Source organism: Pelodiscus sinensis, chromosome 12 (assembly GCF_052426305.1).
Source record: "Pelodiscus sinensis isolate ZL-2025 chromosome 12, ASM5242630v1, whole genome shotgun sequence".
NCBI classification, from domain to species: domain Eukaryota; kingdom Metazoa; phylum Chordata; order Testudines; family Trionychidae; genus Pelodiscus; species Pelodiscus sinensis.
The window spans coordinates 3,814,479-3,838,310 of NC_143063.1; the positions used below are offsets into that span (position 1 = coordinate 3,814,479).

A 23,832-nucleotide genomic window follows, 5' to 3' on the forward strand; every position below is an offset into this window, starting at 1 on the left:
TCCAGTTATAAACAGGTGCATTTATTCTCTTAATTTACCATTAACATTTATGTGATTTCCATACTGGGCAATGATCTGAGGCAGTTTCAAGACACATGGAGAGTACATAAGAATTTAAGAACTGCCATACTGGGTCAAACCAATGGTCCATCCTGTCCAATAGCGTTGGATCAGGCTGTCATTTCAACAGGACGACTCTCTCCGGGTCCGTTTGTCTGTGTAATGTTGGTCTCTGACTCAGGAGCAGCTTGCAGTGGCCTCAGACTCAAAAGGAGGCTTAGATACCACCCAGAGTCATGAAGGAGTCATTGCACTGCAACAATCATCTCTCCCTTACACAAGCCTGTGTGGCAGCGAGGGTTTGTCCTTCATCTGTTCCAGCCACAAGAGTTGGGATTCATCCTTAGACCTGGCTTCCCTGGACAGTGTTGAAGAGACAGTGACTATCCTGGGCCCAGTGAGGCCCCTTGCTGAAGACCTTGGGTCCTAAACACCCAGAAGAGCAGCAGAAGAGCAGCTGTCAAGGGGGGTGGTCCAGGCCCACCTCGAAAGGCTGCTGGGAACAGCGAATCGAGCACACCAGGGTCAGGGGCAAGGTGCTGTAGGGCCTGAGCGAGTCTGTTCCTGGTGGGGACTAGAGGAGCAAGGCAGGTGCTCCTGGGCGCTTATGCAGGAGCCAGAAGACGGGTTCTGGTGACACGTTCCACAAGGAAGAACTTCAGCCCTGAGCTGAAAATGAGGTGGAAGGGGCCGTGCCAGCAAGGAGCCAGGGCTCTGCAGCAACTTGCAGGATACAAAGCAACACGTCTGCTGATCGTAGGGTCCCTGGGTTACAACCCAGAAACACAAGCAGGCCCAGGTAAGGCAGTGGTGGGTGGCCTGCAATCCACTGGGGTTCTGCCTGCGGCCCACAGGCCCCCGTCTGCCCTTCTCTCCCACCTGCCTCTCACTCACGAGGGCACCGGAGTCCTGCACATCCTAGTCCTCCTCCTCCCTTCCAGAGCTGGAACGCTGCAAATCAGCTGTTCCCAGATGTTCAGGCTTGGGGAGGAACAGGGAGGGAGTGTGAAGCAGTGGATTTGTGGCGCTTGGATGGTGCTGGGATGGGGGAGAAGTGGGGAGCAGGAAGTGCACTGTGGTACTTAGGGTGCTTTGGTAGAGTACTTAGGGTGTGGTACTTGGGATATGCACAAGAGCACGGGAGTAGGCCAGATTGGACCTTTTACTCCAACAGAGGTTCCTCCACGGGATGAGCCATGGCAGCCACCCATGCCAAGTGCCAACGGGAGGCAGCGTGAGCAGAGCGAGGGCGCAGATTTGCACAAACGTGACAGGGCCCGCTCACCAGAGCTGGGTGTCCCCCCCTCACACGGGTAAAACATCAAATTGGATTTTCTTCACAAGGTTTCCTTGTAGCTGATATTTATCAAACGTGAATCTTCACACGAAGCTTTCTACAGAACGTGATGGACCACGGCGCGTTAGGGATCTGTAGCAAGATGTAGCTGTCACAGAGTGGCGCAGATAGGGGCACCCTGGCCTCCCCCACCCCACCATCTCCCCCTCCCCCCTGCCTCCCCTCCATCTCCCCCCTCCCCCTCCTGCTCCCCCTGCCTCCCCTCCATCTCCCCCCTCCCCCTCCCCCCTCCCCCTCCTGCCTCCCCTCCATCTCCCCCTTCCCCCTCCCTCTCCCCCCCTGCCTCCCCTCCATCTCCCCCTCCCCCTCCCCCTCTCTCCTCACCCTCCTGCCTCCTCTCCATCTCCCCCCCCCCCTCCCCCTCCCGCTCCCCCCTGCCTCCCCTCCATCTCCCCCTCCCCCTCTCTCCTCACCCTCCTGCCTCCTCTCCATCTCCCCCTCCCCCTCCCCCTCCCGCTCCCCCCTGCCTCCCCTCCCCCTCCTGTCTCCCCTCCATCTTCCCCCTCCCCCTGCCTGCTCCCCCTGCCTCCCCAATCCCCTGCCTCGCCCGCCCCTCCAACTCGCCCCGCCCCTTACCGCCCCTCCGGCTCCCCGCCCCCTGCACGAGGCCGAGGGGCGGGGCGTAGCGCGGTTGCCATGGCAGTACGCCCACGCCGACAACACACGGCTCCCGCGGCGGGGCAGCAGGAAGTAGTTCCGGCGGGAGCGGAAAGTAGTCCCCGCGCACCCTGCGGGTCGCCGACGAAGGGGCCGCGCTAGCGGGGCAGGGCCCGTCAAGGGAGAACAGACCCGAGGAGCGCGCGGAAGAATCTCACCCAGGCTCCTCCCCTTCCGCCGGGCCAGCGTCTCCTTCCGCGCGCCGAGCGGGGGCCTGGGCTGGGCAGCGGCAGCGCGGAGCGGCGGGGCCGGGGCGGGCCGGCGGGAAACTCCCCCCCCGCGCGGCGGCATGTTCAAGAACACGTTCCAGAGCGGCTTCCTGTCCGTGCTCTACAGCATCGGCAGCAAGCCCCTGCAGATCTGGGACAAGAAGGTGCGTGGGGGGGGCCCTGCAGATCTGGGACAAGAAGGTGCGTGGGGGGGGCCCCTGCAGATCTGGGACAAGAAGGTGCGTGGGGGGGGCCGGGCCCCTGCAGATCTGGGACAAGAAGGTGCGTGGGGGGGGCCCCTGCAGATCTGGGACAAGAAGGTGCGTGGGGGGGGCCCCTGCAGATCTGGGACAAGAAGGTGCGTGGGGGGGCCGGGCCCCTGCAGATCTGGGACAAGAAGGTGCGTGGGGGGGGGGCCGGGCCCCTGCAGATCTGGGACAAGAAGGTGCGTGGGGGGGGGGGCCCCTGCAGATCTGGGACAAGAAGGTGCGTGGAGGGGGGGGCCGGGCCCCTGCAGATCTGGGACAAGAAGGTGCGTGGGGGGGGGCCGGGCCCCTGCAGATCTGGGACAAGAAGGTGCGTGGAGGGGGGGGCCGGGCCCCTGCAGATCTGGGACAAGAAGGTGCGTGGGGGGGGCTGGGCCCCTGCAGATCTGGGACAAGAAGGTGCGGGGGGGGGGCTGGGCCCCTGCAGATCTGGGACAAGAAGGTGCGGGGGGGGGGCTGGGCCCCTGCAGATCTGGGACAAGAAGGTGCGTGGGGGGGGGCCCCTGCAGATCTGGGACAAGAAGGTGCGTGGGGGGGGCTGGGCCCCTGCAGATCTGGGACAAGAAGGTGCGTGGGGGGGGGCCCCTGCAGATCTGGGACAAGAAGGTGCGTGGGGGGGGCCGGGCCCCTGCAGATCTGGGACAAGAAGGTGCGTGGGGGGGGGGGCCGGGCCCCTGCAGATCTGGGACAAGAAGGTGCGTGGGGGGGGGCCCTGCAGATCTGGGACAAGAAGGTGCGTGGGGGGGGGCCCTGCAGGTCTGGGACAAGAAGGTGCGTGGGGGGGGGCCCTGCAGGTCTGGGACAAGAAGGTGCGTGGGGGGGGGCCCTGCAGATCTGGGACAAGAAGGTGCGTGGGGGGGGCCCCTGCAGATCTGGGACAAGAAGGTGCGTGGGGGGGGCTGGGCCCCTGCAGATCTGGGACAAGAAGGTGCGTGGGGGGGGGCTGGGCCCCTGCAGATCTGGGACAAGAAGGTGCGTGGGGGGGGCCCCTGCAGATCTGGGACAAGAAGGTGCGTGGGGGGGGGGCCGGGCCCCTGCAGATCTGGGACAAGAAGGTGCGTGGGGGGGGCCCCTGCAGATCTGGGACAAGAAGGTGCGTGGGGGGGGGGGAGCCGGGCCCCTGCAGATCTGGGACAAGAAGGTGCGTGGGGGGGGGGAGCCGGGCCCCTGCAGATCTGGGACAAGAAGGTGCGTGGGGGGGCGGGCCGGGCCCCTGCAGATCTGGGACAAGAAGGTGCATGGGGGGGGGGAGCCGGGCCCCTGCAGATCTGGGACAAGAAGGTGCGTGGGGGGGCGGGCCGGGCCCCTGCAGATCTGGGACAAGAAGGTGCGTGGGGGGGCGGGCCGGGCCCCTGCAGATCTGGGACAAGAAGGTGCGTGGGGGGGGGGAGCCGGGCCCCTGCAGATCTGGGACAAGAAGGTGCGTGGGGGGGGCTGGGCCCCTGCAGATCTGGGACAATAAGGTGCGTGGGGGGGGCCCCTGCAGATCTGGGACAAGAAGGTGCGTGGGGGGGGGCCCTGCAGATCTGGGACAAGAAGGTGCGTGGGGGGGGCCCCTGCAGATCTGGGACAAGAAGGTGCGTGGGGGGGGGCCCTGCAGATCTGGGACAAGAAGGTGCGTGGGGGGGGGCCCTGCAGATCTGGGACAAGAAGGTGCGTGGGGGGGGGCCCTGCAGATCTGGGACAAGAAGGTGCGTGGGGGGGGGGGCCTGCAGATCTGGGACAAGAAGGTGCGTGGGGGGGGCCCCTGCAGATCTGGGACAAGAAGGTGCGTGGGGGGGCCCCTGCAGATCTGGGACAAGAAGGTGCGTGGGGGGGCGGGCCGGGCCCCTGCAGATCTGGGACAAGAAGGTGCGTGGGGGGGCGGGCCGGGCCCCTGCAGATCTGGGACAAGAAGGTGCGTGGGGGGGGCCCCTGCAGATCTGGGACAAGAAGGTGCGTGGGGGGGGCCCCTGCAGATCTGGGACAAGAAGGTGCGTGGGGGGGGGCCCTGCAGATCTGGGACAAGAAGGTGCGTGGGGGGGGGCCCCTGCAGATCTGGGACAAGAAGGTGCGTGGGGGGGGCCCCTGCAGATCTGGGACAAGAAGGTGCGTGGGGGGGGGGGCTGGGCCCCTGCAGATCTGGGACAAGAAGGTGCGTGGGGGGGGCTGGGCCCCTGCAGATCTGGGACAAGAAGGTGCGTGGGGGGGGGGCCGGGCCCCTGCAGATCTGGGACAAGAAGGTGCGTGGGGGGGCGGGCCGGGCCCCTGCAGATCTGGGACAAGAAGGTGCGTGGGGGGGCGGGCCGGGCCCCTGCAGATCTGGGACAAGAAGGTGCGTGGGGGGGCGGGCCGGGCCCCTGCAGATCTGGGACAAGAATGTGCGTGGGGGGGCGGGCCGGGCCCCTGCAGATCTGGGACAAGAAGGTGCGTGGGGGGGCGGGCCGGGCCCCTGCAGATCTGGGACAAGAAGGTGCGTGGGGGGGCGGGCCGGGCCCCTGCAGATCTGGGACAAGAAGGTGCGTGGGGGGGGCCCCTGCAGATCTGGGACAAGAAGGTGCGTGGGGGGGGCCCCTGCAGATCTGGGACAAGAAGGTGCGTGGGGGGGCGGGCCGGGCCCCTGCAGATCTGGGACAAGAAGGTGCGTGGGGGGGGCCCCTGCAGATCTGGGACAAGAAGGTGCGTGGGGGGGCCCCTGCAGATCTGGGACAAGAAGGTGCGTGGGGGGGCCCCTGCAGATCTGGGACAAGAAGGTGCGTGGGGGGGGCCCCTGCAGATCTGGGACAAGAAGGTGCGTGGGGGGGGGCCCCTGCAGATCTGGGACAAGAAGGTGCGTGGGGGGGGCCCTGCAGATCTGGGACAAGAAGGTGCGTGGGGGGGCCCCTGCAGATCTGGGACAAGAAGGTGCGTGGGGGGGCGGGCCGGGCCCCTGCAGATCTGGGACAAGAAGGTGCGTGGGGGGGGCCCCTGCAGATCTGGGACAAGAAGGTGCGTGGGGGGAGCCCCTGCAGATCTGGGACAAGAAGGTGCGTGGGGGGGGCCCCTGCAGATCTGGGACAAGAAGGTGCGTGGGGGGGGCCCCTGCAGATCTGGGACAAGAAGGTGCGTGGGGGGGGCCTGCAGATCTGGGACAAGAAGGTGCGTGGGGGGGGCGGGCTGGGCCCCTGCAGTTCTGGGACAAGAAGGTGCGTGGGGGGGGGCTGGGCCGGGCCCCTGCAGTTCTGGGACAAGAAGGTGCGTGGGGGGGGCTGGGCCGGGCCCCTGCAGATCTGGGACAAGAAGGTGCGTGGGGGGGGAGGGCTGGGCCGGGCCCCTGCAGATCTGGGACAAGAAGGTGCGTGGGGGGGGGGTTGGGCCGGGCCCCTGCAGATCTGGGACAAGAAGGTGCGTGGGGGGGCCCCTGCAGATCTGGGACAAGAAGGTGCGTGGGGGGGGCCCCTGCAGATCTGGGACAAGAAGGTGCGTGGGGGGGGGCCTGCAGATCTGGGACAAGAAGGTGCGTGGGGGGGGCTGGGCCGGGCCCCTGCAGATCTGGGACAAGAAGGTGCGTGGGGGGGCGGGCCGGGCCCCTGCAGATCTGGGACAAGAAGGTGCGTGGGGGGGGGCCCCTGCAGATCTGGGACAAGAAGGTGCGTGGGGGGGGGGGCCTGCAGATCTGGGACAAGAAGGTGCGTGGGGGGGGCCCCTGCAGATCTGGGACAAGAAGGTGCGTGGGGGGGGGGGCTGGGCCCCTGCAGATCTGGGACAAGAAGGTGCGTGGGGGGGGCGGGCTGGGCCCCTGCAGATCTGGGACAAGAAGGTGCGTGGGGGGGGGGCTGGGCCCCTGCAGATCTGGGACAAGAAGGTGCGTGGGGGGGGGGGCCTGCAGATCTGGGACAAGAAGGTGCGTGGGGGGGGGGGCCTGCAGATCTGGGACAAGAAGGTGCGTGGGGGGGGCCCCTGCAGATCTGGGACAAGAAGGTGCGTGGGGGGGGGGGCTGGGCCCCTGCAGATCTGGGACAAGAAGGTGCGTGGGGGGGGCGGGCTGGGCCCCTGCAGATCTGGGACAAGAAGGTGCGTGGGGGGGGGGCTGGGCCCCTGCAGATCTGGGACAAGAAGGTGCGTGGGGGGGGCTGGGCCGGGCCCCTGCAGATCTGGGACAAGAAGGTGCGTGGGGGGGGGGGCTGGGCCGGGCCCCTGCAGATCTGGGACAAGAAGGTGCGTGGGGGGGGGGGCTGGGCCGGGCCCCTGCAGATCTGGGACAAGAAGGTGCGTGGGGGGGGCCCCTGCAGATCTGGGACAAGAAGGTGCGTGGGGGGGCGGGCCGGGCCCCTGCAGATCTGGGACAAGAAGGTGCGTGGGGGGGGCCCCTGCAGATCTGGGACAAGAAGGTGCGTGGGGGGGGGGGGGGCCTGCAGATCTGGGACAAGAAGGTGCGTGGGGGGGGGGGCCTGCAGATCTGGGACAAGAAGGTGCGTGGGGGGGGCGGGCTGGGCCCCTGCAGTTCTGGGACAAGAAGGTGCGTGGGGGGGGGGCCTGCAGATCTGGGACAAGAAGGTGCGTGGGGGGGGCCCTGCAGATCTGGGACAAGAAGGTGCGTGGGTGGGGGTGGCCTGCAGATCTGGGACAAGAAGGTGCGTGGGGGGGGCGGGCTGGGCCGGGCCCCTGCAGATCTGGGACAAGAAGGTGCGTGGGGGGGGCTGGGCCGGGCCCCTGCAGATCTGGGACAAGAAGGTGCGTGGGTGGGGTCCGGGCCTCTGCAGATCTGGGACAAGAAGGTGCGTGGTGGGGGTCCAGGCCTCTGCAGATATGGGACAAGAAGGTGCGTGGGTGGGGTCCGGGCCTCTGCAGATCTGGGACAAGAAGGTGCGTGTGTGGGGTCCGGGCCTCTGCAGATCTGGGACAAGAAGGTGCGTGGGTGGGGTCCGGGCCTCTTCAGATCTGGGACAAGAAGATCCGTGGGGGGGGCCGGGCCCCTGCAGATCTGGGAGAAGAAGGTGCGTGGGTGGGGGGCCTCAGGGCCCTGCCAGGTCCCAAGAGATTGGTAATGTGCTGTCCCCATGACAACAAGGTACCTGGCAACATGTCCCCCGGGCCTGGTTATCCCTGATTTCTTGGCAGGTTTACTGAGGGCCTCCGCCACATTGGGACAGGCCCGAAGGAGCAAGCCCTTGCCTGAGACACAGTCCTCCGAACCATTACGTCCTCCTGGGGGTGGGTGTGCCAGGAAAGGCCGGAGCTATCTATTGGAGGAAGGTGCAATCAGAAATGACCTTCCGTCGCAGTGTAGGGTCTGGGTAAGGAAACTTGTGCGCTTGCTGTCTTGTGGACAACGCGTATTTCTTGTCCTCGGATGTAGCCACCGCGGCTCCATTGTCTGAAAGTCTCTTTCCGTGAGAGATGGTGTTGTACGACGTTCTAATTTGCAGGGCCACTTCTGTGACCTCTCTCCAACTTCTATTGCATCTGATTGTCAGTTTTAATTGATAAACTCCCAACCTCCCTCCCAAAAAAGAAGAAATCGGGGATTTATCTGGAACTACATCAGAAGTGTATCTTCTCTGCACAGGCGGGTAATGCAGACTGTGATGGTTTGGTTTCTAATGCTCACTACTGGGTTGAACCCTAATTAGTCTGTGTTGACCTGCTGGTGCACACTAAACATTCTGTAGTGCACTTGAACGTAGTGCTGCTTCGAACAGTATTAGACTAACACGGCTACATCTCTATTACTATTCTATTATGTTCAAGTGCACTAGAGGACTTTATAAAGAGATTACTCATTACGTTGCTATAATATCTGTGATTGCATATAACATATTTTACTCGGTACCGCCTTCCCCCCACACTAGGGATGTAAGTGACTAGTCTGCTATCCAATAAGCAAAAGCTTATCCCATAGTTGACTAGGCCCTCGACTAGTTGCTCCCCCCTGCTGCCTCTTATCAATGGCAGCAAGGGGGGGGTGAGGGGAGGTGGCTTAAAAGCCAGTTCTCCCTAGCACTGTCTCCAAGGGAGGCAGGGTGGTAGCAGGGACCGGGCGTGAGCTGGGAATCAGCTGATTCCCAGCTCATGCCTGGTCCCAGACACTGTGCCTGTAGGCTCTTAATACATCTAAAAAGCAGAAGTGCAGCTGGAGGGCCCGGCGCGAGACAGGAATCAGCTGTCTCTTCATACCTTTAAATAGCAGTGTTAGCTTCCAGGGCTGGGAGCTAACCCCGCTGCAGCTCCCCCGCTTATTGACTAATCAAAGGAAAATCCATCGACTAGTTGATTAAACTAAATTTAATATCCCTGCCCCGTGCACACACAATTTTGAGCATCTATGTACAACTGAAAAATTCCTGAAAACAACCCTGAAAAATAGAAAACTGAATAGCAAATAGCAGCATCCAGTATTCCGGTATATATAAAACAGTCCTCAGAATTGTACAACTTGATGCTTTGATCTTGTCCTCGGGCCAAGCAAAATTGTGTGTTAAGATGGCAGTGTCCTGTCTTAGAAGCACCTAGTTTAGTGTTTGCAGTTTTCTCTTTGACTCATCTCTTTGGGCTCCTTGAGCAGAGATGTTTCCCTCTTCACACTATAAAATAAGAAGTAGTCAGTGTAAAATGAGATACAAATAATGTCAGTTTCGACATCTGCCTCAAAATCTCCTTGCCAAATAATGTAGTCTGAAAATAGTATGATTCTCATTTCAAAAGTTGAATTTTTCAAGTTGCTATGCACACAGACTTGGGGAGCTAAAAGTGCCTATAAGCAATGTTCTGTCAAATAGTCAGAGTAAACCAAAGTAAATGGGGAGGGGGGGGGATAGCTAATTGTTTTTTGCCATGTCAGGATGTGTCTAGACTGCAGAGTTTTGTTGGAAAAATGGCTGGTTTTTTGACAAAACCTGAGTTATGTCCACATTACAAGCACGTTCTTTTGACAGAGCTCTTTCACAAAAAGGCGTGTGTGGATGGGGAAGAGGGAGGTTTTTTTGGAAGAAGAGGGAAGAGGGAAAAGCACAGGTATCCTGGTGGCCATTCTGTCCATAGCAATCACAGCTTACATGTGAGAGAGCATCCAGGCAGTCTGGACACTTTCAAAAGTGCATCACTTTTTCAATGCGCTTTTGCAGTGTGGATGCTCTCCTGCGCGAGAAGTTTTTTCGGAAGATCTCTTCCAAAAACAGTTTCTTGCACAAGAAGTCCATAGTCTAGACGTAGCCTCGGTGACAGTCATCTTGGGCATCGGAACAGCAGGATGTAAACAATGTCAGCCAAAGGTGATTTTTGTTGGTTCATTTTAAAAGTGGCCTGCGAAGAACACATAAAATGGTGTTTGTTATGCTGTATAACAAATCTTGAAACGCTCTTACGTTTTTACTTAGAAAGGGTGAGAATGTTGGCTTTAGCCTTTCTCAGTTTGCTACCATGCTCTTTAGGCTTCTCAGTTGTCTGCTGGCATTGAACCTTTATCAGAAAGCCCCTTTCACCAAAATGCTGATGTTACGCAAAAATCCCCTTACGACTAAGTTAGCAGCAGTCTGCCTAAGCCTCCTTTTCCCTCCCAGTTCCTTTGGTGTTCTGCCTCTTGTGACATCATAATTTCCCAAGTTGTCCATTCAGAAGATCTGTTGTTCTAATGTAACTTAGCTGGCAGAGAAAACCCATTGTGTTCATAAAACTATTTCGGGCTTTGTCTGTGCATCCTAACACAGCGCAACAGGAGGGCTGGGCGGAGGAGGGCAAGAGCCCAACTTTTTTCCTTTTGAAGAGCTCCTTTGAAATTGGAGGTGCATCTTGCTGCGGGCGTCCAGTCTGCTCTCAGGGGTATGGGTTAAACGTATTAAATAAAACCAGCCCCTGTGTGTGGTCTGAAACAGAGCTCAGTAGTGGTTTCACGGTTCAGTAATTCCTCATTTAACACGTGCCCGCTTAACACGTTTTTGCGATAACATGGTTTTTTTTAACGGAACGTTTTTTGAATTTTACGACCGTCCCCGGAATAACACGATTTCCCCAGCTGGTGGCTGCGCAGGCTTCCCCCACCTCCCTGCAAAGCGGCGGAGGGTTCGCCGCTCACTGTGCCGTTCCTCGCTGACTCTCCCTCACTGGACGCCTTGCTCCCTCTCCTCTGCCCCTGCTTGCAAGCCAGCGGCTGGGTTTCCCCAGCCGGCCTGTCGCCGGCGGCTGCGCGGAGCTTCCCCCATCTCCCTGAAAAGCGGCGGAGGGTTCGCCGCTCGCCGCGCCGTTCCCCAGCGACTCCCCCCCCCTCACCAGATGCAGTGCAGGGGCATACTCCCAACCCAATCCCCCTCCCCTCTCCTCTCCTTCCCTTCCCCAGAGCCAAACACCTCCCCTCCCTGCTGTAACCCAGTCCCCTTTCTCCCCCAACCTTATATCCCGGTCCCCACAAACACCACTGCTTGAAACGCACCCCCCACCTTTTCCATTATTTTCAATGGGCAAATTGACCCCGCATAACACGTTTTCTCTTAACACGATCATTTTCTGAAACATATCTATAGTGTTAAATGAGGAATTACTGTATACTACAATGAACGGTGGGGCAAACAGCTGTGCGGGAAGAATAACGTTTGGGGTATTTTTAAAGCTGCTCGTCAGCTAGCATGTGCCCTGTAAGAAATGCTGGCTTTCCAAAGCCTCAGTCATGCCCCTTCGGAGTTGGTAGCAGCAGTGTGTGCGCAAGCAGAAATAAACAGAACCGATGGAGATGAAGGCTAGGCCAGTGGACGCTGTTCTCAGAAAAAAAGACTTGTGCCTCTGTCATGGAATCCGAGGGTTGGAAGAGCCCTCGGGAGTCATCGAGTCCAACCTCCTAAAAGCAGGACCAACCCCAACTCAATCATCTCAGACAGGGCTTTGTCACTCTGGGACGTAAAAACGTCTAACGTTGGAGATGCCGCCTCCTCCCTAGGGAGCCCATCCCAGTGCTTCCCCACCCTCCTAGGGAAATAGTTTTTCCTAATATTCAACCTAGACCTCCCCCGCTGCAACTTGAGACCATTGCTCCTCGTTCTACCTCCACTGAGAACAGCCTCTCTCCATCCTCTTTGGAGCCTCAGGTAATTGAAGGCGGCTCTCAAATCCCCCTTGTTCTTCTCTTCTGCAGACTAAGCCCAGTTCCCTCAGCCTCTCTTCAAACCATGAGCCCCAGCCTCCTGTAACCATCTGCTTGGAGGTTTATAAGCTTGTCAGTGTGAATGGTCTCATTAAAATGTAAGCCGTCCCAAGTCCTGCATCGTGGCAGGGGGCTAGACCAGGTGACTCTGAGTCCTGTGGCTCTGCGTTTCTCAGCGAGTGGCAGCAGTGGTTGGCGATGGGTAGTCAGGGTGAAAATGTTTGTCGTTTGCCTGCTCACCCAGGTTCCGAGCTGCACGGCACCTGAGAAGTCCTGTGCATGTTGCTGCCACATCCGGAGGAAAGGCGTGCTCTTCCGGCCCCAGCAGGGAGCAGCACGGGGGGATTTCATGCCCCTTGGGCTGCAGCAGGGCTGGGTTAAAAAACAGGCTTTAAGGGCTGCAGTCTGTGGCCCTGAGCTAAGAGGGTCCCTGGGTTGCAGCCAATTAAGGCCCTGTGTTCTGGATAAGCCCTTCCTGGCAGGGGAGGTGGCTCTGTGCGCTGCCATTCCTCCCCTCTGCCTGAAGCTGCCTTGCTGTGAGCACTGGGAAGTCCCTGTGCTGCCTGTGCCTGCAGGCTCCACTTATGCAGCTCCCATTGGCTGGGAACTGCAGCTCCCATTGGCTGGGAACTGCAGCTCCCATTGGCTGGGAACTGCAGCTCCCATTGGCTGGGAACTGCAGCTCCCATTGGCTGGGAACTGCAGCTCCCATTGGCTGGGAACTGCAGCTCCCATTGGCTGGGAACTGCAGCTCCCATTGGCTGGGAACTGCAGCTCCCATTGGCTGGGAACTGCAGCTCCCATTGGCTGGGAACTGCAGCTCCCATTGGCCTGGCTGAGCACGTGGCAGCCCGGACTGTGCAGGACCATCCTTTTCCTTCCCCCCCAAACGGGAGCTGCCCCAGGTGAGCTCCCACTTCCTCTCCCGCCCTGAGCCCCCTCCCACAGTGTAAGTCCCTCCCTAAGCCCCTTCCACCACCCTAGCTTCCTCCTAGACTGGACACCCCATTCCTGAGCCCCCTGCTGAATTCTAATTCCCACCCAGACTCTGCTCCCCTGCCCCAGACTCATGCCCCTCCTGCACTCCAATCCCCTTGGCTCCAGCCTGGAGCCCTCTCTCACACTCAAATCCCTTGGCCCAACCCCCGCTGCCATTGATTTGAATACTGAGTCATTATGTCACCGTAATGATTCACATTAGCGCGTTTAGAATTACAGATGGATTCACGCTTCCTAGTTTTAACTTCGTGTAGTAGAGTGATCCGTGTACAAAAACAGGGTCTGCAGATTCAGCAGACTCACTCGACTTGTTACTTAGCCTGCTTTACACACAGCATCTTCAAGTCATGCATATTCATATCCATAAGCCAATGTTCATAAAGCACGGGGGCGGGGCATGACACAGCCAGCTTGTTGTGATGGGGCTGCTGACCACTGGAAAACAGACTAAGTTCAGGACATTCCACTCTGGCACCTGCACAACCAAGCCTCAGTTCACCTTAGGGATGTGGATGGTTAACCGGTTACACGGTAAGTATTAGTCTTACCGGCAGGCTTACCTGATAACTGATTAACTGGAGGCATAGGCTGGCAGGAGCCAGATCCTGCTCCCCACCCCACACCCATAGTGGCCTGGCTGGCAGGACTGTTTGTAATTGGGGTCTTCAGCGACTTTTAACATTTCCTGAAGATCTGTGCTCACCAGTAACATGTTAAGAGCTAGTCATGGGCTTCTTCGGTGCCAGTCTCCTTAATGCAGACGGTGCCGATGTACCTATCTTGATATAATCCCTGGTAACGTACCGTAAGCCGCACTGGGGTCACTCCCACTAAATGCCTGTGTAGCTTGTCTACCTCAAGGATCTGTACTGATGTCACTGTAGTGATGTTGTTGTATCTAGGCCAATTTTCTTACTGTGGGAAGGGGAGAGAGACTTTCTAAAGATCCTGGGAACATTCACTTTGCAAAGGCGCTTGTGCACACTGGAAACCTTGTCTTGATTATATTCTGTGTATAGTATGGCTTCCAATTCTCCTTCTGTGTTAGCTTTCATTCCTTCCTCTTCCCCCTCCTCCCAACCACAGGCTTCAGTTAGCCTGTAGGCAGGTGGTTTGAAAACAGGCTGTCTCTCTGCTCTGTGCTTAGCATCATGCTCGAACAGACTTTGATTCTGGAGTCCAAAGTGGATTATCCCACTGAGAACTGATGTGGGCGTCCTGCCCTGTGTGTGGGTGGTGGAATATAGCACAGAGTGGTATGGTTCTCCGGGGAAGGAGGGTGCGGGGGGGGGGGGGGGGGGGAGAGATCCTTGCCTCCTGTGGTTAGGGAAATGAAGCTAGCAACAGCAGAGTTTAAACACAGCTGTTGCTAGCACGGTGCCAACCACAGATAAAGCCCTAACAACGCTCAATTGCTGGACAGCAATGAAATACTTGTTTGTGCCTCTAGAGGCCTCTCTCGGCATGTTTCATTCACTGTTCCAAGAGACCCTACTTGGCCCGAACTTGCATTTTCCTGCCAAGAGCTGGGTTAATCTTCAATCTCTCCAATCCCTGAGTTACACTGACTTGGGGTGTTACAAGGAACAATAGGGGGTGTAAAATGGGCCCATGCAAAAATGGATTTTTTTTAAAAATAAAGATGATTTTTGAAACAGCGAGGAGTCCTATGACACCTTACCGACTTACTCGGGCATAAGTTTTCGTGGGGAAAACCCCACTTCGTCAGATGTATCGCAGCCTTGGCCCACGAAAGCTGGCGCCTGAGCAAATCTGTTAGTTTTTAAGATGCCACGGGACTCCTCGTTGTTTTTGCGGGCACAGATGTGTGTGGCTCCTGCTTTGTCAGTCACGTGCAGACAAGTGAGTAATTAGTAAATTAGTCATTAGTAAATCAGTGCAACGCAGAATAGGATTATTTGTCTGGATGATCAGATTATCTCCAGCTGTGTAAAATAGGACTTCATGGGAATTTTTATCAAACCCTTTCTCTCTGCTTCCAAATAAGTCCTGGTTGGGCTATGACAAGGGATAGAAAATGTTCCTCGGGATTCGATGTGCTGGAAGTGTAACTAACCTCGGAGTGTTCACAGGCGCAACCAAAACCCCTTCGCTGCTCATTGCCGAGCAACCGTTGCAATCTGAAGTTACAAACATTCCCTGTACGTGACATCAAGCGATCCCTTACGGTGCAACGCTGTTTGCAATATGGGTTAACTGCTCTCCGACGGCCAGCCGCGGGGGCAGCCGTTTGCGGAGGTGGGAGATAAGTAATGGTATCTGCAGCCTTTCAGCTGTCTTCTCTACTGGGAATCAAATTAATTCTGGGTCATTAGCTCGTTCTGATGATGAGTTAGAGGCTGTTGTGAAACAAGTTTGTTATCCCCGACTCTCAAATTCTTTGTAACTCGTAGTTTATGCCGGTCTATACTCTGCCTTGTTTGGTGGTCTCATCCATGCTTTCTTTGTTACTCTGCCTGCCTTATATTTTTCTTCCTCTCCTCATCCTGCTCCTGGGAGTGTTGTCTGAGAAGAAAAGCTGTTGTGTCTGTAATCCTTCAATATGTCTCCTGAGTTTGGAGAAAGAAACTGTCTTCCATGGGCTATACCAAGACCGTTTTCACGTGGCGCTAAACCAGCGATAGGCAACCACAATTAGTAAGTGTAGCATGAATGGTCCTCCTTCATCTCTCACTGGGCCGTGGGCACCCTGCGCACCCCTCGCACGCACTGGGGCACTGGAGACCCGCACGCACCTCCTCCCTTGCCTCCCAGCACTTTCGGGGCACCATGCATGGGCAGATTCGTGCTCTGTCCTCGCTCCTTCCTCCCAGAGCATGAACAGCTAAGCTTTAGGCGGAAGGGGGACAGAGTGCGAATCAGCAGATTCGTGGCACTCTGAAAGTGCTGGGACGGAGGGGCATGAGTCGAAAGTGCAGGGCCCTGTGCCCCAGTGTGGCAGAGGAGTGATGGAGAGAGGAGGGGCCGCAGGAAGAACCCCAGTAGGCTACATGCAACCCACAGGCTCAAGGTTGCCCCCCACCACACTAAACTGACCTAGTGGAAAATGACTAGAAAAAGAAAGTGTTAAATGTTAATTAATGAATAAACTGTCATCAGTACTGGCATTCTCACTAGAGACACGAAACTGACCCTCCGCATCTCCTGGTTCCGAAACAGACATCTTGAGCAGCCCGTGGTGCAGATGTCCTGAGATTACCCGTAGTGGAGATTACCCATAGTCAAGCCCCTTCTTTTTCAGTGTAAACCGTTTTAAAAAAAAAATCCCTGCTTTTACAAAGAGTATTTTGTTTCTTCTCCAATGTTCACCCTACTTTTGTAGCATTCAAATATATGTAAATATGTCAAAAAAAAATCTCAGGAAAATACCATATAATGCATTAGGGGTGTTAAATTTAGTTGAATCGACTAGTCGATGACTACTCGATTAGTCGATAAGCAGGGGGCCGCAGCGGGGTTAGCTCCTGGCTGAGGAGCTAACCCTGCTGAGGCTCTGCCTTTTAAATGGATTAAGAACCTATCGGCTCTTAATCCATTTCAAAGGCTAAAGCACAGTAGGAGGGACCCAGCACAAGCCGGGACAGCTGGGCCCTTCCCTCTGAGCATCAGCCTTTTAAATGTATTAAGAGCCTGCTGGCTCTTAATACATTTAAAAAGCAGAGGAGCATTTGGGGCTAGGCACCAGCCGGGAATTAGGTGATTCCCGGCTAACGCCTGGTCCTCTACCCCCCTGCTTCCCCTATCCCCTGCGGAGACGGTGCTGGGGGAAACCGGCTTTTAAGCCAGCTTCCCCCCAGCACTGGCTCCTGCTCCCCTCCCTTGCTGCCTGTAGTAGAGGCAGCAAGGGGCAGGAAGCGACTGATGAGGGACTAGTCGACTATCCGATAAGCTTTTGCTTATCGGATAGTCGACTAGTTGCTTACACCCCTACATTGTCGAAGCAAAAACACGCTCCTCTGTGTTTAGGCAGCTAACAAGCAGCTTTATTAATTAATAAAGCACAGCATGAGCCAAACGTGGTCACAGCAGAGCTAGACCCAGTAAAGCTGCTAATACAATCAATCCTAGTATCTTTATACCCTTAGCTAAACAGTCTGACGTCAGGGCATCCAATTACAGAAATCCTCAATTAAATTTGGAAAAACCAAACCTTATCAACAAGATGGCGGACAGGTGCGAGGGAGTACATCTCCTGTCCCAACTAGCCCAATTAACACATACCAATAGCCCATCCTGTAGGCCTCTTCTCATGGGGTGACAGAAAGTTCACTCTGGTCTACGTGCTTGAGAGAAAAGCTGAAATGGTTTCTGATATACAAGATGACTTCTAGCTAAATATGAAAATGGTTTCTACAGCTTCTACACCTACATTGCATGAGATAAACGTATTCCAATAATACATTAGTCAGTGTGTCTGTGCAAAGTAAGACTCTGTTTTAGTCTTGAAGACATACACAATAATTACAGGGGTGCAAGCGAGCTCTGAAGTGTGTGTGCATCTAAATGTGTCAATGAATCTCCTCCCCACCATATACACAATTCCGCTATGTCCAAGACTGGAGGAGAATGGGTCTTGGAAAAGACTCCTTAAAAAGATAGCCGTGAGCCTATGCTCCGCAGAACTTTTGGAAATGACAGCGAAGAGCTTCACAAAAAACAGGGAGTGTGTTAGAAATACCGTCAAATATTGGACCTAGTTATAGGCTAATAACTCTTAAGTCTACAACAGTAACCTGCTTATTCAAACGAAAAGTTTTTGGGGGGGATTGGAGAGAGACTGTTTTCTTAAACTCAGAGGTGGCATTGTACTTTGAGCTCATTTTAGTTCTGCAGCAAACCACATGGAATTTCATTCATCAGAGCCGTCATCTGAATCCTTTCCCCTCTTCCTTCTGTCCACCAAAATCCCTGATGTTTACGCAGAAAAATGGTTAATGTTTTATTTGCATCAACTTTCAGCGGTTTTTGTTGTGGGGGTAATAAACACTGGCACATTCCCAGGACACATTAAATAAAAACTGAAAACGAAGGGGTCCTAGCAATGGCAAGAGCTGTAGTGTAGCCCAAGAGCAGGTATCTTTCTACACTTACCTAACTCTGCTTAACCGTGTTACTTTCCCAGCGCTAAATCCAGCACGTGGTGTTTGTTTCCATAGGGCCTATTGCTCCGGTTAATATACGGAACCACATTTAGTCTTTTAGTGGCACGATTCTGGTCGCAGGTGGAAAACAATCAAATCATCTTAAAATTGCCAAGTTAGTTTCTTTTAGACCAGCCCGTAAATAAACGGGAGCTATATTATGGTGCAGAAGGAAGCATAGGATAGGAGAGCAGGAATATACTGGCTATCCCATGAGGAGTCTTTGTCAGTTTAACATCTTCTTTGTACGTTCAGACTTGGAATGGCATTCAAAGCATGGTCTGTCAATCGGTGCCAGCATCCATATCACTACCAGCATCAATTTCAGGAGATCTCAAGAAAGACCTCTTTAGAGACCAGAGACAGATGGGTTTTGTTTGCCATATTTTCTCTGCACGCACACACGCACACACACACGGTCATCCATTTTAGGTCCATTTACAGCAACTGACTAAGCAACTTTCGGATGAATTGCTGGTTGTGCAATTCATTTTTTTTATGTGTGACCAGAATCCTCCTGTCAGATGTTTAATGTGGTTCGGGATTTTAGCTGCTGAGTGGCTTAACAGACATTAAATAATGGATTCACAGGGATGCAGTGTGCTGATTCCGCACTAGGAAGTGGGTGATTTAATTAGCAAAAGTGCCTTTTAATGTCGATTTCAATTTTTTAAATGTGTGTCGTTAAAAAATGAACGTGCTGACTCGAATGATTTGCAGAAGTTGGTTGCAGCGAAGAGCAAGCGTCGCGTGACTTGTGCCAGTTTCTAGTCTGACCTTCCTGCTCTGTCTGCGACTAACTTTACTGGATCGTTGGCGATCTCATATCAGCGCATGGTTTTTTCTTCTACCGTTACTCTGTTATTAGCGTGGCTTTAACCAAGCTTTCTTTATCCTTTGCTGTTGTTTGCCTGAGAGTTGCCGGCTGCAGCGTCCAGCCTTAGCAATGGGCAGCTGCACAGGGGAGATAAAAGCTCTGTCGATGGAGAAGGTGTGCTAGGCAGAGGGGAGGGGGCAGGGTCTGGGGCAGTTTCCTCTAGGCCAGTGGTTCCCAACCTTTTCCTGATGGGGACCCATTTTGACAATTCAGGAAGACTTGGTGACCCACGGCAATTCAGAAATAGGGGGAGGAGGTGAGGCAGAGCCACCTGGGGAGACACTTGGCGACCCTTTTGAAATGTAATGGCAACCCATACTTGGGTCCCGACCCATAGGTTGGGAAACCCTGCTCTAGGCACAGCGTGCCCCGGGGGGGAGAGCACGTGAAATCACTTGGTCCCTGCCATTTTGAACAGCTGGCGGTTCTCTCTAGGTATTGCATGCCCTTGGCGGGCGAAGATTTTGCATGCTCCCTCACCCCCTGGCTCCTATTGGCTTGGGGACGGGGGAGTGCGCAAAGTCTCCTGACCTGGGGGTATGGGCGCAGCAGGGCGGACCACACGCCGGATCTTGCCCACCCCTGGTTTATGCCTTCATATTAGCTTCTGCAGATGACATGGGGCTTCGAAGACTCTCAAAAAAGCTTTTTGCTTGGTGCTGTGATGTCGAAGGGTAGTCGCACGTCCTGCAGCTGTAATTGAAGTTATGGTTGCATGAGGTGCGGGACGATGTCGATCTGATTTCTTCCTGTGACCGCTGAGGTGAATTCTTTTGGGGATGTTTCTAGCTTGCTCTTCTGGGCTGGGAGCTCTCCCCCGCTTTTCAGGAATGGCAGTTGTCTTTCCTCTCTCCTGCGGTAACAGAATGTTCCACTTTCTCTTGTTCTAGGTGCGGAATGGCCATATTAAAAGAATCACCGATAACGATATCCAGTCCCTGGTGCTGGAGATTGAAGGCACCAACGTCAGGTAGACAAAGAGGCTGTTCTTTTTCCGAATGTGCTATGAAGTGTGAGCCCCCAAACAGAATGAATGTTTATGGTGCCGCTTCCCTCATCTTCTCTTTCCCAAAGACTAATCTATTTTCCCCCTATGTGTATTGGTGAAATTCTCCTAAATCAAATGGCCCCTTCTGTAGTAGGGATGTGAACGATTAGTCGACTGTCTGCTAAGCAAATGCTTTTTGGATAGTCCACACACTAGTCGCTTCCCCTTCCCACTGCCTCTATCAGAAAGAGGCAACAAAGGGCGGGGGAGAAGTGGGGGTGCTTCAAAGCAGCAGCACCACATGGAGCCCGGGGCCGGAGCCCAGGGCCAGACCCTGGATTCCACACGGCGCTGCTGCTTTGAAATGCTGCATGCAGCCTGGGACTAGCTGGGACTCTCCTGCTGACCCCGGGCCGGGCTCCATGTGGCACTGCCACTTTGAAACGCCACGGGGAGCCCAGGGCCCGCGGAGGACTGCTTGAGGCCCCCTCTGGCCCCGTGCTCCCCGCCACGCTTTCGCCTTCGAAGTGTAGCAACAGTCATGGGGCTGTTGCTACACTTCAAAGGTGGAGGTGCCCTTATCGACTATCGATGCGAATCGACTATTTGATTAGCCAATTAATCAAAATTTGACATCCCTACTCTGTAGCACCTTGTGGCATGGGCAGATACCTGCCCATTTGTGCTCTGTTTTTATTCCATAACTTTCTCATGTGAAACCTCGCAGGAGTTTTTTAAATGTTTACAGAGTTCTGGAGGCCTGGGGCTGGAATTGTGGGGCTGTCTGGCCTCCACGTATTTAAGGACGTGTTAGTGCTGGAGAGTTGCTGCTTTTTGGTTCCAAGAATGCTACTTGTTTAGATCAGGGACTAGAGGGCTTGTATTTTTAAAAAAACAACTGAGTGGGCCTACTGGTGTGTGCAGGAAGTGTGAACAGGAAGCTCTCGTGATAACCTGGGAGTGTCCCATTAACCTGGTGGGAAGGAAGAGTGTCTTTGAACAGAATGGTGGTTTTGTCTTAGTCCTCCCCACCCTCCTGTGTTCCCCTCCCTTGGAATGGAAAAGTCCACTGTTTCACTGAGGCCCCCATTGGTCAGATCTGCCGGGTTAGATGTGTTTGGATAATCTGATTGGCTGATCATCCATATGGTCCAAGTGTAGCATTCTGATGCACCTCGTGAAATTGCTCAGCTTTGCAGTAAGGATGTTAAGAGGCAGGGTAATTGGCTAATCGTGTAGTCGATACAAATTGTATCGACTACACGATTAGTCTATAAGGGAAGATGCTCTGTCCTGGCTATTACTACATTTAAAATACAGATCTGCAGTGGGGGTAGCTCCCGGACCCGGCGCGAACCAAGACTGAGCCAGGCTTGCTCAGGGTTATCGGGTAGTTGACTACTCGACTAGTCACTTACCTCCCTAGTTTGCAGAGCGTAGCACATCCCCACAAGGCAGTAACCAGAAATGTCTATAAGGCCTGGTCTACACTGAGAGTTTAGGTTGAACTTAGCCACGTTCTGTCGATTTTTCTAAACAATGAGTCTGCACCACTAAGCCTGTTCCGTCGACTTAAGGGCTGTCCAAGTCAATTTCAGTGCTCCTGTTTTTCACGAGGAGTAATGGTAAAGTCGACCTTGCATGGTCAACTTTAGGGTAATACGGATGCAGCACTGTAAAGGACAATGTTCTTGGCCTCTGGTAGGTGACCCACAATGCCTTGCTGTGACTGCTGTAGCCAGGATGTTCAGCTCTGCAGCTCTCCAGTTGCACAGGAAAAGCCCTGGGAAAATTTGGATTTTATTTCCTGTTTGGCCAGTGTGGCAAGCAGACCTCAGAGCCAGCAATGCACCTCAGCAGCACACGTGACCAGGAATGCTCAGGGTGGCAAATGAACACCAGCATGGAGCATTCATCAGATCCTGGACCTCGCAGCTGTGTGGGGAAAGGAATCTGTACGGGCAGAACTATGCAGCAGCGAAAGAAATGCTGGTATCTGTGCCCAGATCGCAAAGGGCACGGAGGAGAAGGATGACGCCAGAGACGCCCACCAGGGCCGTGTGAAAATAAACGGGCTGAGGCAAGCATACCAGAAGACAAAGGAGGCAAACAGACAGTCTGGGTCATTGCCACAAACATGCCATTACTATAAGCAGCTGCATGGGATCCTGGACCAGTTTCCCAAGCCGGTCCATGGATTCCTCCAGAGACTCTCATCGGGCAGCGACGTGGAGGACGAGAATGGTCAGCAGGCAAGTGGGGCATCCGATCTCACTGACAGCCAGGACCTTTTTATAACTGTGGAGACCATCCCCTCCTCCCAGGACACCTCGCTGCCAGGCCTGGATGTCGGGACGGGCCCTGCTGGCGCAGTCACATTTTTTAAGCATGCTACAAGTGGGTGTAAGACAGTTGGGTGTGATCTATGGCTGCCGCTTTGCCGACACAGCGGGGACTTCCTGGAAGAGCTCGTTAAAGTGTCTGGACCCAGAGCATGAATCCTCCCTGCACAGCACCATGAAGCTCTCACGTAGGAACTCTTTGATCCTTCACACAAGGTTGCTAGGGAGGCTGCCTTATTCCGTCCTCCTCAGGCGGACACCTTCCCACGCCAAGCCGGCAGCGAGTGGTCTGGGGTCACTGCAGTGAACGCAGTACCGCATAAAGCCCAGGTTTTTGGCCACATTCAGTCATCATCCGCTCCTTATCGCTCCGTGTGATTCGGAGAAGACTGATACCTCGCATGGTGACCTGGATGAAGCAGGTTGATGCCTCAGCCGTAAACCTGTTTGCTCAGCCCCAATGAAGCATGGTTTGAGTCCTACCTGGACCCCCTTCCCCATCCTGCCCACGTGCTCCTGCAGGAAAGGAAAGTTGCACTCTCCCAGGAAACAGGGAGACACAGTCACTGCATGAGCCCCTGCCTGGCTGCTACACCTGGATCCTCTTCCCCACTGCAGGCTCCAGCCCCGGCTTGTTCCTGGCCATGCCTGCCATCACGTCCAGCTGCTCCCCTGAGATCTCTTTGGTGTACCTGCTGCACAGTGAATGCTTAAAAGCACAACTGTGGCCTTCTACATGACGCATCCCTATGGTCTTGGGACAGACCTTTCTTTATGCTAAGAGACTGGGTTGTATGCCCACGCCCCCGGCTCCTCCAGCTGGCCGACGGGCGTTCCATCGCCGCCTCTCCCAGGGCCCTGGAACGCAGGGTGGGGGGAAGTCCAGGACAGCCTCATACTCAACCCCGGGGATGTGTCCCGGAGCAAAGACTGGCCTCATACTTGTGATTGCTGCACAGGGGGGAATTGTAATAAACCACTCTCCCCACCCCCCCATATACAAAAGCCCTCCCTCCCCCCCGAATTCCTTTTCTGTCCCTGCTTCCCTGTATTCGCTAAATAAAAATGCATGATTTCTCGACCGTCTCGCTCGCTTGTTTTGAAGGAGAGGGAGGTTTACAACGTTTACAGGCCAGCCCACTTAATCCAGGGGGCACCTCATTAAGGTGTGCATGACTGTCGCGTCACGGCCTGGCCATTCCCAAAGCTGTTTTCCAAGCCGCTCTGATTTCCTGTGCCCCTCTCTGGGCTCGCCTCAGTGTCTGGCTGTAGCTGCTCTTAATTACTGCCTAGACGCTGTGCCTCAGCCACCCATCCTGGCATAAAATGGCCCCCTTCCTGTCACAGGTATTATGGAGCATGCAGCTGGTGGCCACAAAACTGGGAGTGTTGCGTTTGCTGAGAGAGAACCTGTCAAGACGCTGCGAAAGCTTCCCTTTAATCGTCCAAAAGCACATTCTGCATGTGCTCAGCCTGCAGTCCAGGCTGCCCATGTACAGTTTCATGGGCCACAGGAGCATGGGGTGGGGAGTCTCCAAGGATCGCTATGGGCATTTCAATGCTCTGATGTGAATTTTCCAGTCTGGGAAGACAGTTTCAGCTTTCTGAAGAGGCAGAAGTTGCTGAAGACGTGCGGGTCATGAACCATTCCCGACCATCCCACGTTGATGCCAGTGAAATGGCCCTTGTGATCCGCCAGCGCCTGCAGCACCACCGAGAAATACCCCTTGCAGTTTATGTACTCTTGGCAAGCTGATCCGGTGCCGAGGTGGGGATGTGCGCTCCATCTGTCGCCCCACCGCAGTTAGGGAACCCCAGTGCTTTTTT

General features: G+C 55.5%; 1 protein-coding gene and 1 long non-coding RNA gene across 4 annotated transcripts in view; one reads left to right on the forward strand and one right to left on the reverse strand.

Moving 5' to 3' along the window:
• Positions 1–2,222, reverse strand: LOC142831105 (uncharacterized). The gene is made up of 2 exons (XR_012906773.2): positions 1,994–2,222; positions 1–1,489 (listed from the first exon to the last, which is right to left on the reverse strand). It is a non-coding gene; the product is annotated as an uncharacterized LOC142831105 (long non-coding RNA).
• Positions 2,218–23,832, forward strand: part of CFAP20 (cilia and flagella associated protein 20) — a 26,750-nt gene continuing 5,135 nt past the window's right edge. For all 3 annotated transcript variants that reach the window (XM_075940465.2, XM_075940466.2, XM_075940463.2), the window contains exons 1-2: positions 2,218–2,447; positions 19,566–19,645. In XM_075940465.2, the coding sequence (XP_075796580.1) occupies positions 2,364–2,447; positions 19,566–19,645 (164 nt within the window). In that variant the 5' untranslated portion in view covers positions 2,218–2,363. The remainder of the gene's footprint in view (positions 2,448–19,565; positions 19,646–23,832) is intronic.